The sequence below is a fragment of the Thamnophis sirtalis genome, unplaced genomic scaffold (genome assembly GCF_051295495.1).
Source record: "Thamnophis sirtalis isolate CommonGarterSnake01/CBP01778 unplaced genomic scaffold, rThaSir2_p1.2 scaffold_15, whole genome shotgun sequence".
Classification (NCBI taxonomy): Eukaryota; Metazoa; Chordata; class Lepidosauria; order Squamata; family Natricidae; genus Thamnophis; species Thamnophis sirtalis.
The window spans coordinates 2210621-2227065 of NW_028261395.1; the positions used below are offsets into that span (position 1 = coordinate 2210621).

Below are 16445 nucleotides of genomic sequence, written 5' to 3' on the forward strand. Positions count from 1 at the left end.
CACAGGGTCAATCAAAATGGATTCAAATGTCTATACACCAATGTACAGAGTTTGAGGAATAAACAGGGTGAATTAGAAATTCAAGTAAATGAGGGCAAAGATGATATTGTTGCCATTCCAGAAACTTGGTGGGATGAAACCCACAACTGGAACATACACTTAGAAGGATTTAAATTATTTAAAGAAAAGACCAAATAAAAGAGGAGGTAGAGTTTCACTATATATAAGAAATAACTACTTTTCACCATTGAATTTCATTTTATTAGATAGTGCCCAATGTTCAAGTTTGTCAAAATCTTTCTGTATCTTAAGCCTACCTCCTGGAGTGTTGGCTATTCCTGCCAGATTGGTGTCATCTGCAAATTTGATGAGTTCCCCATTTATTCCCTCATCCAAATCATTGATGAAGATGTTGAAGACTAGTGGGCCTAAAACAGAGCCTTGGGGTCCCCCACTGCATACTTCCCTCCATGTAGATGCAGTTCCATTGAGGACTCCACGTTGAATGCGGTTGGTCAGCCAGTTATGAATCCATCTGGTGGTGATGCTGTCCAACCCACATTCTTCTACTTTATCTAGTAGTAGGTTATGGTCTACCTTTTAATACTTAATACTTTTAATATTTAATACTTCTAGATCTCTGCTAACATTTCTCGTATCATAGACCATACCCAAGGGCAAGAGTGATAAAATGTGTTTAGATCATGAAGGCAATCTGCAGAAGCATTTCCACAATAACAAGTTTCATGCAAGTAGCACATCAGCTAACTTTGAATTACCTTACCTTTAGCTTTCAGTTCCGATAAAAGACTTCCTGGACCTTCATGCCCAATAAGGTGACCAAGATAGTGGCCAGGGTTTGATTTGTAGTACTTCTGAAGATCTGGTATTGGAAATGTGACATAAAGATTTCTAAAATCTTTAATAGGTACCACCTTGTAAAGTTGCTGTAAAATTTCAAAAAGAACAGAAAAGCCTTATTTATTTATTTTTTATCGTTGTAAGATAAAGGTTAAAGCTATTAACTTTAGGAATAGTTCCTATAATTTGCAGAAGTAGATGGTTGCACAACAATCTCCACTTATAATTTTCAGAGAATATCCAGGACTATCTTGTTCCATCTACTGTTTAACAAAAGTGTAATCTTGAAAGTTTCAAACCCACTCGGAGATGTTCTTCCTGGAAGGGATGCTCAGGGAATTCCGGTATTGGAACATTTTTATTCTTCACTTCAGAAAATAACTTTACCACCAGTTTGGTTAGCTCATCTAAAGTTTCTGCAAAAAAGAATAAAAAGAAACAACTGATAATTAACAGAATTCTAATTCTATTAATTTCCAGAATTCTAGTCTATTGGGAATTCTGATAATGTAACTTTTATACATTAGAAAATATCTTATTGGAAAAATATACAAAATAAGATCATTTATAGATTTCTTAACCTCTCTTTTCAAACAGTCCTAGAAGGCTATATTTTAATCACACATCTAAAAACTTAAGAGTACATACTCCTTATTGCAGAAGTTCTATATCCAGAATTCAGTCAGTGTATTTTACAGTGCATAACATAAATAAAACTAGATCTCAAGAAAGAAGAGAGGGAGAGAGGGGAGGGAGGGGGGAGGGAGAGAGTGGGGAGAAAGGGAGGGGGAGGGAGAGAGGGATGTTAAGGGGAAAAAACCCACAAAATTTAAAATGCTCATATAACATCAGGACCACCTATTAAGAGTACATATACAAGCTCTTAGTATGATACAGGGACAGAACAAACAATATACTGTATGACAAAATGGAGGCCAAACTTCCAAACACACTACACAACATGATGAATATACCATCTTTTTTTGAGTATAAGACCCACTGGAGTATAAGACGCACCAAGGTTTTGAAGAGGCAAATTAAGAAAAAAAGGTTTTGCATTCTGCAAACCTCCCAAAAACGGCTTGTTTTTTGCCCCAAAAAGGCATGAATAGCCTCTAGGAGGCTTTTAGAGTGCTTGGGGTGTGTGTGTGCAAAATGAGCAAAAAACAGCTCATTTTTCACGAAAACGGGCCTGTTTTTGTAAAAAAAAAAAGAGGCATGGATAGCCTTTAGGAAGCTTATAGAATGCTCGGGGGGGGGGGAGATAAAATTGAGCACAAAAAGGGCTAAAAGCTTCCTAGAGGCTCTGCACGGCCATTTTGGTGAAGGGGACAGGGTTTCGGGAGGCAAAAAATGCTATATTCAGTGTATAAGATGCACCCAGATTTTCAGCCTCTTTTTTGAGGAAAAAGGTGCATCTTATATTCTGAAAAATATGGTAACCACTTATAGTTTCACTTTTAAAGGGCTCTGAATGTCTACAAATATTGCAATGATTAACAAATATATAAAAAGGTGTAAATGAGAAATCAATAGTAATAGTTATTATTGTTATCTTTTTATTTTCTTTTTTACTTTTCAGATATTTTATCTTTATTAAATTTGATTTGCTTATCTTTTTTTCTTTTTATTAATCTATATCTATAATATAGCAATACAACAGAAATTTTAATAAGTTTGTTTAAATTACTTTAGATTAAAACTATTAATTTAGATTAAAACTATTATCACATTAACAATACTTTGATGTGAGTGCAGTGGTTCTTGATTAAGATGAAAAACCGAATAGTTTTACGCTTATAATGCTGATATCCTAAATTTTACTTAATATTGACAGAATTGCTTCTTCCTTTCTCTTTTTAATACTTTACCTAAATAATACAATGTTAATAATCTCATATAAACATCGCCAATTGAAAAATACAATGAATCATGGTTTATAATCATACACTAAAATTGATTTTTTTTTAAAAAATGGTGATGTGACTTGAGAAAGAGCAGTGATGCTAATAGCCACAGAAGGCAGATAAGAATAAATCTGCAAAATACTGAGTGCTTTGCAACTGTGTTCTGTGTTTTTATGTGTTCTAACAAGGAATGTGATTTTTATTTTACTCCTGAACATGAAGCTTGCCTTTCTTTAATTTCCTAAATTATTTATTATATAAAATATTAATAACATTTAAATATTTCAAAATAATTCTCTGAATGCTTGCCATTCTTACCCCGTCCTAAAACACAAACAGCCATTAAATTTGATGAATAGTAAGTGGAGTGAAACTTCAAAAGCTCTTGCCTTACATCTATTCCTTCTTGGTTTGGTCTAGTCTCCAAAGTGTACTTGTTCCCTATAAAGCAAGAGTAAAATAAAGGATGCGTTAGAGAAAAAAAGTTATAGCAGAGAAAGAGGCATGCATTCTCACAAATGTACAATCATATGGGAAGTTGATGAGTATATTTTTCAGCAGATCATCCCATGAGCTTGGGAAAAACTCCTGGATATCTCATGGTAAATAGGCATGGAGCTCCTATACATGTTTCCCATAAGATCGTACTTTAAAAACATATATTGTATAATATGTATGTCTATGTGTGTGTATGTATATGTGTATATATATATATGTGTGTGTGTGTGTGTGTGTGTGTGTGTGTGTGTATGTATGTATGTATGTATGTATTACACATATTTCACATATAAATGTGAAACTCTGTAATATTTCTGCAATTTTCAGGCAGTAAAAAAGAGAAACCAAGGTTACAATGTTTATTTCCAATATGTTGTCTTAAACAATACTGCTATACAAAATAAACCTATCACTTCTAGATGATATACTATAATAATGGTAAAGCTAAGGCAAGAAACAATAAAATAAACAACATGAAGGTAACTTCCTAAAATAATGAGAACACAGAAAGGTAAAACAATTAATTTTGTTATTGAACAGTTGTAATTATATTCAAGTATGGATATAATTAAGAACAATTATTAAACATAACTCATCAAGCCTTCACACGCTTTGATTACAGACTACCATTATAATAACAATATATATGACCTGCAATACAGGTATTTAGCATTGCTTTGTTTTTGAAAATGCAAAATATTAAGAAAAAAAATTAAAAACAACTTAATTTTTTCCCCATATAGCATACACAACAAAAATGAACTTTTAGCCAATAACACTGAATGAGAGCAGTGTTAAGTCTTGACCTGGTATCTGAAGATTACAAGGACTGGATATGGAAAAACAGGACAACTTAACCCAAGAAGGATATTGTGGCAGTTGATTCAGACTTTATTGACAGTACCAATCTTTAAGCCCAGAAGGAGCCCATCCATAACTTTGGGGGACTCCTAAATTAACAGCTCCTACGAAAAGAGCATGTGGAAGCCATACTTTACTTAATTTTGGCTAATCTCCCAATTAAATCTACTATTAGAACAAGCACTAAAAGCAAGTCACTCGTGCCCTTCTCACTTCATGTTTAGCTGTGGTAATATAAGGAGCTGCAGTGGAAAACTATCTGGAAACTGCAACTGGTACAGAATGCAGTTGCCTACTTGTTAATGAGAATAGCCCAATGTTATCACATCACACTAGTATTTGGGTCACTACCCTGATTGCCAGTTTGTTTTCAGGTCGAACTCAAGACGCTAGTCATAACCTATGAATCCCTAAACTTACTCTTATTAAAATCTGCACAACTAAGACATGATGGCAGAGAATGCATGTCATAAACTTAGACTCAAAGCAAGTAGTAATTAATAGAATGAGGGACATGGAGTTCCAAGAAGAACTAAATAGGTTGCCTTTCCACAGTAGGGACAGAATCAAACAGGGTGTGTGGGAATCGGCAAGATATCTAAATGACCTGATCTCCCCAAAACAAAGAATAGCTTTCTTCAGAGCCAGATTTAACCTTCTTCCTTCAGCACTCCTCCAGGGCAGGTATAAGAGAACACCTACAGCAGAACGCGTTTGTATATGTGGCAAAGGAGAAGTGGAAGATAATTCACATGTACTATTGCACTGCGAGCTATATAGAGCTTGTAGGTCTGCACATATTCTCCCCTTATTGAATTGACACCCATGCACGACCCCCCTGTGCTCCCCCCGCTTTTGGCACATGAGCCAAAAAAGGTTCTCCATCTCTGACCTAGAGATTGAAACATATAGCAATAGCAGTTCAACTTATCTGCCGCTTCATAGGGCTTTCAGCCCTCTCTAAGCGCTTTACAGAGTCAGCATATCACCCCCACAGTCTGGGTCCTCATTTCACCCACCTCGGAAGGACAGAAGGCTGAGTCAACCTTGAGCCGGTGAGATTTGAACCACTGAACTGCAGATAGCAGTCAGCTGAAGTGCACCCTAACCACTGTGCCACCTCGGCTCTTTTAATATGAAGAATGGTTGCAGGAATTAGGTATGACTAGTTTAGAGAAAAGAACGACTAAGGGTGATATGACAGCAGTATTCCAGTATTTTAGGAGCTGCCACAAAGAAGAGGGGGTTAACTTATTTTCCAGCACCAGAAGGCAAAACAAGAAAAAATGGGTGGAAACTAATCAAGGAGAGAAGCAATCTGGAATTAAGGAGGAACTTCCTAACAGTGAGGACAATTAACCTGTGGAACAGAAGTTGCCTTCAGAGGTTGTGGGTCCTTCACCTCTGGAGGTTTTTAAGAAAAGACTGGACAGCCACTTGGCTGAAATGGTATAGGGTCTCCTGTTTGAGAAGGCAGTTGAACTAGAAGACCTCCAAGTTCCAACTCTAGTCTGACAGGTCAGTTCTATTGCTGAATCAAAAAAAAAATGTAATTACCATAATTCTAAAGGCTGCATCATCAATAAGATTCTACAACATATGCCATATATTTTTATTTGCATGAAAACTGAATGTTTAGAAACATGAGGAGTCGTATCATCATAGTGAAATAGACCAAATAATGTACAGTTGCTTTCTTAATTACCTGTGCCAAATTTGCTAAATGGATGATTAGGATTTCCAGTAGCCTTTTCGAGCTGAAATAGTCTCCATGAATCATTCATTAAATTCTTCTCATGCTCAGAATCAACAGCATTTACTTCTCTATCTTTGCAGCTTTCATCAAAGAGAGGGCACAAGAAGAATTGGGCAAACCTATACAAAGGAAGTCCCATATTTTCCAAATTAATGTACTGAAATACAATAACATTTTTAAAGTTTAAAATAACGTATATATGTATGGAAGTATACATTATGGCTTTAGATTTACGTTCAGGATGGATAACTTCAGTTCATCCTTGGATTTTTACCTGTGCTTATGTTTCTGTTAAGTTGGACCACTGCAGCTGGAAATCTCAGAATGACACACACCCCCGCCAAGTAATTGCTCCATTGTAATTCACTTTGTGGAACACAAATTATTATCAATTTAAGAATTTAAGTGCGGTTAGAATGGGATGGGCATTTGCAACCCTCATGGAGCATGACAGCATACATTCAATGACCTGAGTGGCATACAAAATTGGCCTGCGTGAAAGATATCCCCAGCTATGCCACCATGAAAAGACTGTTCTTTTGTGTGCACCAGCAAGTTCCTTCTTTCACAAAAGAAGGTTCTGGCTGTTGCCCAAAAGAACCCAGCCCATGCGCAAAAGGGGACCTGGCTGGCACACAAAAGGAAGTCTTGGCATATGCAGCATACCGTACACCCATCCACCTGTAGCTCTCATCTGACAATCTTTGGGACATTTCCATACGAACCCAGTAGAGACAGGAATGTGGTCAAAAATGTAAAAGGTAAAGGTTCCCTTCACACATACGTGCTAGTCGTTCCCAACTCTAGGGGGCAGTGCTCATCTCCATTTCAAAGCTAAAGAGCCAGCGCTGTCTGAAGACGTTTCCGTGATCATGTGGTTGGCATGACTAAATGCCAAAGGTGCATGGAATGCTGTTACCTTCTCATTAAAGGTGGCCCCTACTTTTCCTACTTGCATTTTTACATACTTTTGAACTGCTAGGTTGGCAGAAGCTGGGACAAGTAACGGGAGCTCACTCCGTTATGCGGTGCTAGGGATTTGAACCACCAAACTGCCGATCTCTCTGATCAACAAACTCGGTGTTTTAGCCACTGTGTCACTGCGTCCACCACATCAGAAATTTTGCTCTCATATAATTTTAATGTTATTTCAGGATTACTTCAGAAAAGCAGAAATAATCCAATCTCCTTAGAGACTGTCCCTTTATTAGATTAACTGAATTTGTACAAACTGTGGAGTTTTAAAAAATTTTCACTATGCAACTTGGTAAAGAAAGCAAAAAGGATGAAGCAGATTATGGAGTAATCTATTATGTATTAGATTACCTAGTAAAATGTAACGATAGATTTCATACATGCAAAGTTGAATTTAGCAACTGCCAATTAGTTTCATTTTAATAGCTTCCCAAAGCTTGTTATGAAGAAGAAAATCAAACATTTCTAAGTTTTCAGATTTAAAAACATAAATCCCTGTTGTCAGAATCAAAGTAGTTTCTATCCTCTTGGGAGATGCATAAAATCTGACTAGTTGAAAAACCAGAAATCAACTACTGAAATATATATAATAGCAAACCTGGGATTATTTGGGGTTGGTTTTTTTTAATCTAACAAAAGTCAATAAAAATTAAAATGGACAGGGCTTCCAATTTCATCTGGCCTAATAAAGATTATGATAGAAGTACAGAGAACCTCAAGTAGAACGTTTATTCCCAGTAAAAATCACACAGTGGTTAACAATATACTTGCTGAATAATTATGCTTACCTATCAAGAGCACCTTCTAAGTGTTCATGTGAAACATCAAAATAATAGTTGGTGTGTTCTCCACTGGTAAAAGCATTTGAACTCCCTCCATGTTCACTCAGAAATTGGCTGTACTCATTTTCTTTTGGGAATTTTTTAGTTCCCAAAAATAACATATGTTCACAAAAATGGCTTAATCCAGGAATATTAATGGGATCAGATAACGATCCTTGTGGAGAGAAAAAATATATAACAAGTCACTATAAATATTTAAGTTTTATTGAAGAAATACTGCCAAACTTTTACAATTAGACTGATTTTTTTTAAAAAAAACAGGAGAGTCGTAATTAAATCAATGTGGTGTAAGAAATTTTATTTATTTCAAAAAAGATCAACGTATGAAATGAATTAAGTAGATTTATTTACTCTATTGCTAAGTCATGCTAGATATATGAGCTACTACACAATTTCTTCAGACTACTCTCCCGTGTGAATCGTCACTGAAGTCACAGTAATATATACTATTAAGAAATCAAAGGTGAAGATATTATGCAAACATTTGAAACTGCAAAGGAAAAAGAAAGAAATTAACTAAACGGCATGAAAGTCAATCAAGACTTTATTTTACATAAAAATAAAAGGAAAATATTTAGAAAAGTTGCTATTAGCTTAATGGGTTATTTCATTGTCTGCAAGCTTTTTGAAAAATATAAGCAAAATTCTATACCACAGTAAACACAATTAGAAATTGCTGGATCTGCTACTACTATTACACAATTTCTATTATTACCATTTTAACTTTGTTCCTATTTGCTTTTTTATTTCATTATTATTATTATTTATTAATTATTATTATTTATTATGTTTTTAAATCTAATTTCTTACTGGTCTTTTGCTACCTATAAGTTTATAAAATAACATGAAAATCTTTAGGCTGTGCCCAGGAAACATACAAATCTGACTAAATCAATTCTAATTTGAACCACTGACTCTTGGGGAAAAATATTAGTGAAATTTCCAAGCAAACTTATAATTCTACTTAAGTCAGGTAAATAAAATTTTTTATAAGACTTTTGTTTATCGTACAATATAAAACCAAAACAAAATATTTGATTAAATACCTATGTGCACATCAAGTGTAGCTGAAGATTTGTCAGTAGTGGGATCACTGATAAGCACTGCTTTGATGCCATTTGCCAGTTCTAATCCACGATATTCTCGTTTATCTTCAGGTGATTTGATAATTTCATTTGTTATTCTTTTGATAGCAAGATCATTCATTTTGTAGTATATTTCTTGCGGAAACCTAAAGCAAACAGGAAGGATATCAGGAAAAATTGAATTCAAATAATTTTAAGATAATATTACAAACGTAACAATATAAGCAGTGTTCTGCGACATCAGACCCTGGCCTAACCCTGGCCAAATTCAGCAGTCTGTTCTTACAAGAGTTAACCAATTGCACAAAAAAGTCCACTAATCTCCCAAGAGATGGCCTTCAGAGGCATTCATGCTATCACCACAGGCTTATAGCATTGATCCCTATTATTTCTATTTATGAGGTCCAGTCCTTTTTGAAGCCAGCCGAGCTAGTAGCCAGCACTGCAAACTCTGATAAATACATTACAATAACTTCCAAATACAGTTTTAGAGGATTAATAATATGTTTATTATATAAACTTTCTGTAGAGAAGCCTCACAAGATTCTTGTTTTCTTCTGAAAGATACTGACATAGCTAGTTTCCCTAAGGTCCCTATGTTACTAACCAGGATAATGTCAGATTACATGGTTGAAAAATAGATTGAAGATCCATAGTTTTAGATTTTAATTCTATACAATTGCTATTTCTGGAAATGGATTGTTATGACGTACTATATTGAATGATGATGACATAGCACATGTAAAACTGATACCATGGCAACTTTTAAGATCTACACATTGGGGAATGTCTGAAAGCTATGAAGAACCTCCACAAAGGCAGCCAGGGGAAAAAATGTGTTTTTTTGAAAGAAAAGTCATTGAGAATTCAGAGCTTGCTGTGCTTTTAGTGAATGAAGTAAATGACGTGCTGATAGGAAATAATGGCTCTGTGTATCCTACTGGTATTATGGCAGCCTTTATTATTATTGCAGTTCTTTAATTCTATAGCAATCTGACTCCCTTCTCAGTTTGATCCTTTCTCATATCAGACTACCATACTGGCTGGCATAAAATGTCATTGTAAATTATTTACTAGACAAATTAGGAGAAAGAATTTTGCTTTGTTGTTTGATTCATTATGTAGCCAAAATGCACGCATACACGCACACACGCACACACACATAGTTTTAATTGTATTCAGATTATCAAAACATGAAGTACAAGTGAAAATAAAGATAATAGGGAAGAAGGGAGGGAAAAAGGGGGAAACCAGAATGTGAGGTGAAGGGGGAAAAAGAAAAAAGTGTTAACTTCCATCTTCTTTCAATGCAGTAGAATAAGGATAACAACATTATAGCCTCAGCATTTTACTTTGTAAACCAGTAGCCCTTGTTTAAAGCTGCCTTAGAGTGAAGGAGCACTATTCTGGTGCCGTTGAAAAATGGAGGAAAATTGTTTCATTTAATCATATTCAACATTAATGTATTATAGTTATTGGCCTAAAGAGGAGTCTTGCATCGCAGCACTACTGGAGTAGCCAGCCATGCAGTGGTAGGTTGCAGGCGGTACGCCCCGTTACGGGCATACCGGAGCCTGCCCAGAGCACCGGACACCGTTCCAGTACTGTTCTCCGGAGGGCCAACCCGCCCGCCCTCCTTTCCTGACCTTAAACTCTTAGGCGCTTCCGTGCACGGCGCATACAGCACCTGCGCGATGCTCTGCCGAGCAACTGGAGCATCGCAGAGGCTTGCGGGGGCGTCACTGAACATTAAGACGCAGTGTATGTGCGTGCACCGCACACATTCATGTGGAGGACGCCGGGGCCCGTTACAACCGTACTGGAACCCACCACTGCAGTCATGATATGTGTGATTCAAAATGTAGGTTAGCCATCACAACCCACTATTATTTATTTATTCATTTATTAATAGGGAAACAGAGTCTTTTATTTGTCCTTATGTTTGCTGATAAGAGGAGTAAAAGAAGTTGCTATAAACAAAAGGAACAAAAAACACATACAAATGGCTGTAACATAGCCAATCACTTGAAAAAAAAAACCAGCAGAAAAGTATTTGTTTAAAAAATGAAATCCAGGGCTTTGTCCAAGGTAAGATATCCTTTAGCTATAGACAATCCATCAAATATTGTTTTAAAAGAATGAATGGCTTCTGAATGCTGACATTCTCAAGTCTGGCAAGAGAATCTGCTGATGAGATAAATATGGGATCTTTCAACCTGTATGTAAACCCCATTTTTTAATTAAAACAAGCCTTCAATTAACATAACATAGGAGAGTTGCATACTTTGTAAGCAGAAGTTAAATTGCTGATGTGTGAGAAATTCCTGAAGTTGACAAAAAGAAATACAATGCCTTTTGAAGCCCATAAAAATAATTATCTTGACTTAAATGGGAACTAAAGCTTGGGAGCATTTCATTAGTCACAATTTTATCAAATTAGAGTTCTTCCTCTAAATACCAGTTCTTCCACTACAAATTACCAGCTCATCTTGGAAATGATTTTTCTGAAGGTGAATACTGAATGGTATATTTCCCAAAATGACAATTAAATTTGTGCTTTGTCGGTCAATAAAAATTTTTATTTTCTCATTACTTAAAAGTAGCTGATCTCATGAGCATATTTCTATCTGCTGAAACTACTAAATTTAATGTCAACTTTCTAGTATTACTTATAGCAATTTACCACATGCTCCCTAAAGAGGTTATTTTTGGACCCAATGGTTTTTTATAACTATCATGCAGTCTCCAACTTTCTGGGTAAGATTGCTGAGAAGGTGATCAATTGGATAGCCCTGGAGGGAACAGATTCGGTTAGGTTTTAGGCTGAGATTTAGTACTGGGAAAGTTTTGATCATTCTTCCAAATGATCTGAGCCAGAGAAGGGATGGGGGGGGGGGGTGCGTTCATCCTAGTGTTCTTTGATCTTTTAACAGTTTTTCACATCATTGACCATTATATCCTTCTGAGACAGTTCTGTGGGTTGGGGGGGGGGTATGTTTTACAGTGGTTCTCTTCCTTTCTAGAAATCTGGTTCTACTCATATTGGTTGGGGGCGATCATTTCCCAAGCCTTTGTTGTATGTTTTTAACATCTGTATGAAATTGTTAGGTGATATCACCTGCATGTTGGGGCTTTGTGTTATCAATATGCCCAGGACTTTGATGAGGACGACTGAAGCCCTCTTAGATTGCCTGCACTATTTTTTGTTCTTTGATTTTATCATTTTCATCATCTTTACCTTTCTTTTTTTTTTGTTTGTTTTTAATGTTTTAAACAATTTCTAAATCACCCAAAGTCACTAAGAGACAGACAGCATATTAATCCTACCCATGTTTTTTCCAAACTAAGACTCAATCTTATTTCCTTTGGGGGCCCCAAAATAAACACGATTTCAGGGTAATCAGTCCAGCTGGGCACCCTGCCCCGCCCCCCCCCGCCCCCCGGTGCGCACATGAGGGGACTGATAGTTTCCGGCAGCAACTGCAGCCCACTGGTCCCTTCTTCAGCACACTCTGGGCTGCGCAGAGAGGAAGGGATGAAGTGAAAGGCAGGCAATCCTGATGTGCAGAGGAAAAGGCAGGCGATTCTGATGTGCCGTGTGGGCTGCAGGCAAGCTGAGAGAGGTAACGAGCCTCCCACAGCTGCCCGCTGCCACTCGGCTTTCCCACAGCCCCTGCAGAGTGACAGGATTGCCTGCCTCCCCCCCCCCGCCTCAACTCACCTGTGCTGCGCGAGCTATGGCTGATGCCAGACACCATCAGTCCATGCATGTGTGTTGCCTCCTATGCTGGCTATGACCATCCCCCTTCACTGGGGCTTATTTTGGGGTAAGACCTATATTAGGCTGGCGCATGTAAATTCAGTTAGGGCTTATTTTTGAGGTAGGATAGGAAAACACGGTACTAATATTAAATGGTGGAAACATCATTAAATCAATTGATACCTGGGCAATCCCTGTTATTCAATATGCAGCACAAATAACTGATTGGACCCACATGGAACTTGGTAACTTGGATTGGAAGATAAGAAAACAAATGACAACTCACTATGCTTTGCACCTAAAAAGTTATATTGATAGACTGTATTTGCTAAAGGCAGAAGAGAGCAGAGGACTTGTTTTAATAAAAATTGCACTTTTTTCCCTACAAAATCATAATTACCTCTCTGCTTCCATGAGTTCATAACAAGAAACAGATCTACCTGCATATCAGTGGTATTGAAAGAAATTTGCTTTTATCAATTAAAACCTACTCTAATTTGAGGGAAACAGTCTTCTGAGCAGATATAAAAGCTACACTATAGAATACCTGGTGGTTTCACTATATAGTACTGTTAGGCAACAATGAATCAGTTGGCACTGGAAGTATTTATGAGGAGACACACTGTGGAGCTGGTAACTTCAATTGTTTCCCATCTAACATTTAAAAGACATATGGCCCTCTGCAACCACTTCACACCTAAGGAAGAATCAAATGAGAAGTAGTTATAGCCATGATTATTATCCAAAGAGCAAGTGAGTCTATATCACCAAGTTATTCCTAAGTAATGAACAGAAATATTCTTGTCACAAACATTTATCTAAGCAAGTTATTTATATTACTACAAAATATGTTTTGCGATATAATAAAGCACAATCAGATATATGCTTAATAAACAACAATGCTTGTATGGAGTTTGGTCAAACTAGCATTCTGAATGTATTATTAAGGTTGACTGGCATGCAAGAAGCAATTTTCACAGAACATAGGAGAAATTAAATAGGACAATACAAATGCAATAAGCTAGAAAATCGGGACAAAGTCCAGCTGCAAAAGAAAACAAAAAAGTGATGCAGTGGTTTCAGTAAGAGAGTGTACACAAGGAAAAATGCATTACGCTTCACTTTGAAAATATGTGTTCACTGCTTTCATCTACAATGCAACAATGCAGAGATGGTCATTCACAAAGTCCACAATTCTCTGGCAATGGCTTTATGGGGGAATATAAAGCAGGATAATTTATTAGGTGTAGCAGGGTTCGCTCCCACAATGACAGCTTCAAAATTGCTATGTGCATCCCTTCTCTTTGACAGCTGCTTAGATTTCAATGGAGGGGGGGAATCCATGCGTTTTTCCTCCCTCTGCATGGATTGTTGATTGCTAAGCCATGCCCACCCAGTCATATGACTGCCAAGCCACTCCCACCTAGTCACATGACCGCCAAGTCACTCCTACAAAACAGGCCACACCTACAGAATAGGTTCTAAAAAAAATTGAAATCCACCACTGGTGAGCATATATGGTTAATAATTGTTAATAAACCCCAGTGGCTAACCCAAACGTTACAATATTCTTAAGGTGTGGTGTGAGTCAGAAATCACATAAAACCATAATGTAGTTTATCTTAAGAATGTTATATGAACACAGACGTTATGATTAATTGTTTAAGCTCTGATCACAAAACATACTCTAACTGAACTGAAGTCTCCCAAGGGTGGCGATGGGAAACTAAAACTCATCAACTGGAAGTACAGCAACTCCCAATGTCACTCATCACTAGTCACCCTGACAGTTACTCCTGGCTATTAGTTCAGAACAGCTGGAGGGTGAAAAGGTATTCCATTCTTATATACACTCTCTGAGTAAATTTCATCCATCTTGAATAACATGATTAATATGATCCTGATGATACGCATTAAAATAATCTAATTTTGCCTGAATGTGTTGCATATTTAACAAGTGAATTTAACCTTGTGTTAAATCCCATAGTTTCACCAAAACAGGCAATAGCAATCCTATCCTGTATCATTGGTATTGTCTCCCATTTCCCCCACATAATGTTGAAATACAATTATGCAAAGGGGTTCATCAGCAATGGATGCTCTCCAAAACAGAATAGGTCTAAGTGTGATGTGGCAGAAGTTGGCAAAACGAAGTTCCAGTTAAAAAATGGGAAAGATCCATTTCAAGATTGCAAGAAAAACATTCCGGGGGGGGGGGGGAATACTTCCCTACGGAAACAATTAAGCAACAGCTTTGACTACACCCACACTGTATCATTCTAAGGATAGGATAGGAGATGTACCTTCTCCTGTCACATAACCTAGAGGGGTGCTGCTATTAAGGAATGGGAAAGAATTCTGCATTATTTTTTCTGCTCTGTTGTTTCACGACCTTGTGTTCTATATTTTCTGTAATGATCACAATCCTTCCCCTCCAAGAAAATATCATGGACCCAGATTTTACTCTTGCAATGCATTTCTTATTTATACTTTCCTTATTTTATATTTTACACTTTCCTTACATTTTCTGTAGCTTGATATTAAGATTCCAACTACTTCTCCTTAATTTATAATTTTTCTGTTTCATTCATTGCATTAGAGCCCAATTAATTTAACATTTCAATGTCAGAGGATGAAATAAACGTTCTCTCTAATGGGGATGCTGTATATAATTGCCCTTCCTGTGGGATTTCAACCACTTATTTCATAGCATTTTTTCTTCCTAGTGCTTTTCCCGCAAGTACAGAGTCTGCTTTTTCATTTATCAATAATTTAGCACACAAAGTCCACAACTGAGAAAGTGAGATACCGTGTTTAGGCCTTCATTATGGCCATCTAGTCAAAAAGCAGGCCCTAAATCAGGGATAGCCAATCTTTTGGCTTGTCTGAGCAAAATAAGTGAAGAGAAATTGTCTTGGTCTGCATATAACATATACAACACAGTTAATATATATCAATCACAGAATAAAATTAAGATGACAAACTTGTGGGCCGCATTACTAGCTTTTGAGGGTCACATGCAGCCTGTGGATCATGGGCTAGACATATGTGTCCCAAATAGAAAGTGGTCAGTGTGGCCTATAATAATTTTTTGTGTCAATACAAACATATATCAGATTTTCCAATTCTGTCCCTAAACCATTGGCAAAAATCCTACCAACCTCTTTTCCACAGTGTCTGAACAACAATGAACAACTTCAAACGTTTCTTACGTCACACCCCTTCAGACAGCCCAAGGTGTCCACATGTACAGTTCATTTGCTCACCTAGGGTCCTAGGCTGATTAAAACTAGCTCCCTAGTTTCAATCACTACGAATAGTACTGTTAAAACAATTTCAAGTAGTACTAATATTTTCACCTCCAAATTCAACACCTGAATTTTCATATTATCAAAATATTAAGTTGAGCAAATATTTGTCATTAGGTTGTCTCACAATATTCCAACACCTATCAGGATTCTGACTGCCTGACCAAGAAAAGACATTTGAAGCATCCAAATGCTTCTGCATATGCCAAAAAAACAAAGGACAGCCTAGTGATATTTTGCGGGAGTGATTAACTTATGGCCTACCAAATATTAAAGACAATTCTCAGCATTTCTCAATATCAACAATGCTGTCCAGAACTCCTGAGGATTTTAACTCAAATATCTAGACCGGAGCCTTCCTATACCTCCTGGTCAATATTTATAATGGCATAAGATTTGGTGGAGCAAAGTTGCCATTAGTTATGCACAACAAAAGTATTGAAGTATCACAAGCCTGCTACTTCTTTCAACATGAGCGTTAAGCATAATTAAACCCAAGGTCATTAATCCATACTTAACTGTGGGTGGGATCAAGCTAATTATTTCTGGCAACTCCTTGGTAATTACACAAATATTTCACTAGCAGATTATC

At 36.8% G+C, this 16445-nt stretch overlaps 1 protein-coding gene across 2 annotated transcripts in view; it reads right to left on the reverse strand.

Moving 5' to 3' along the window:
- Positions 1 to 16445, reverse strand: part of IDE (insulin degrading enzyme) — a 58812-nt gene that overhangs the window by 38660 nt on the left and 3707 nt on the right. The window contains exons 2-8 of one of the 2 annotated variants that reach the window (XM_087702234.1): positions 13093 to 13242; positions 8747 to 8931; positions 7647 to 7854; positions 5833 to 6002; positions 3087 to 3209; positions 1165 to 1277; positions 785 to 947 (exon numbers count right to left, since the gene is read on the reverse strand). In XM_087702234.1, coding sequence (XP_087558360.1) covers positions 785 to 947; positions 1165 to 1277; positions 3087 to 3209; positions 5833 to 6002; positions 7647 to 7854; positions 8747 to 8906 — 937 coding nt within the window. In that variant the 5' untranslated portion in view covers positions 8907 to 8931; positions 13093 to 13242. The remainder of the gene's footprint in view (positions 1 to 784; positions 948 to 1164; positions 1278 to 3086; positions 3210 to 5832; positions 6003 to 7646; positions 7855 to 8746; positions 8932 to 13092; positions 13243 to 16445) is intronic. The other variant, XM_087702233.1, reaches the window with a different exon arrangement.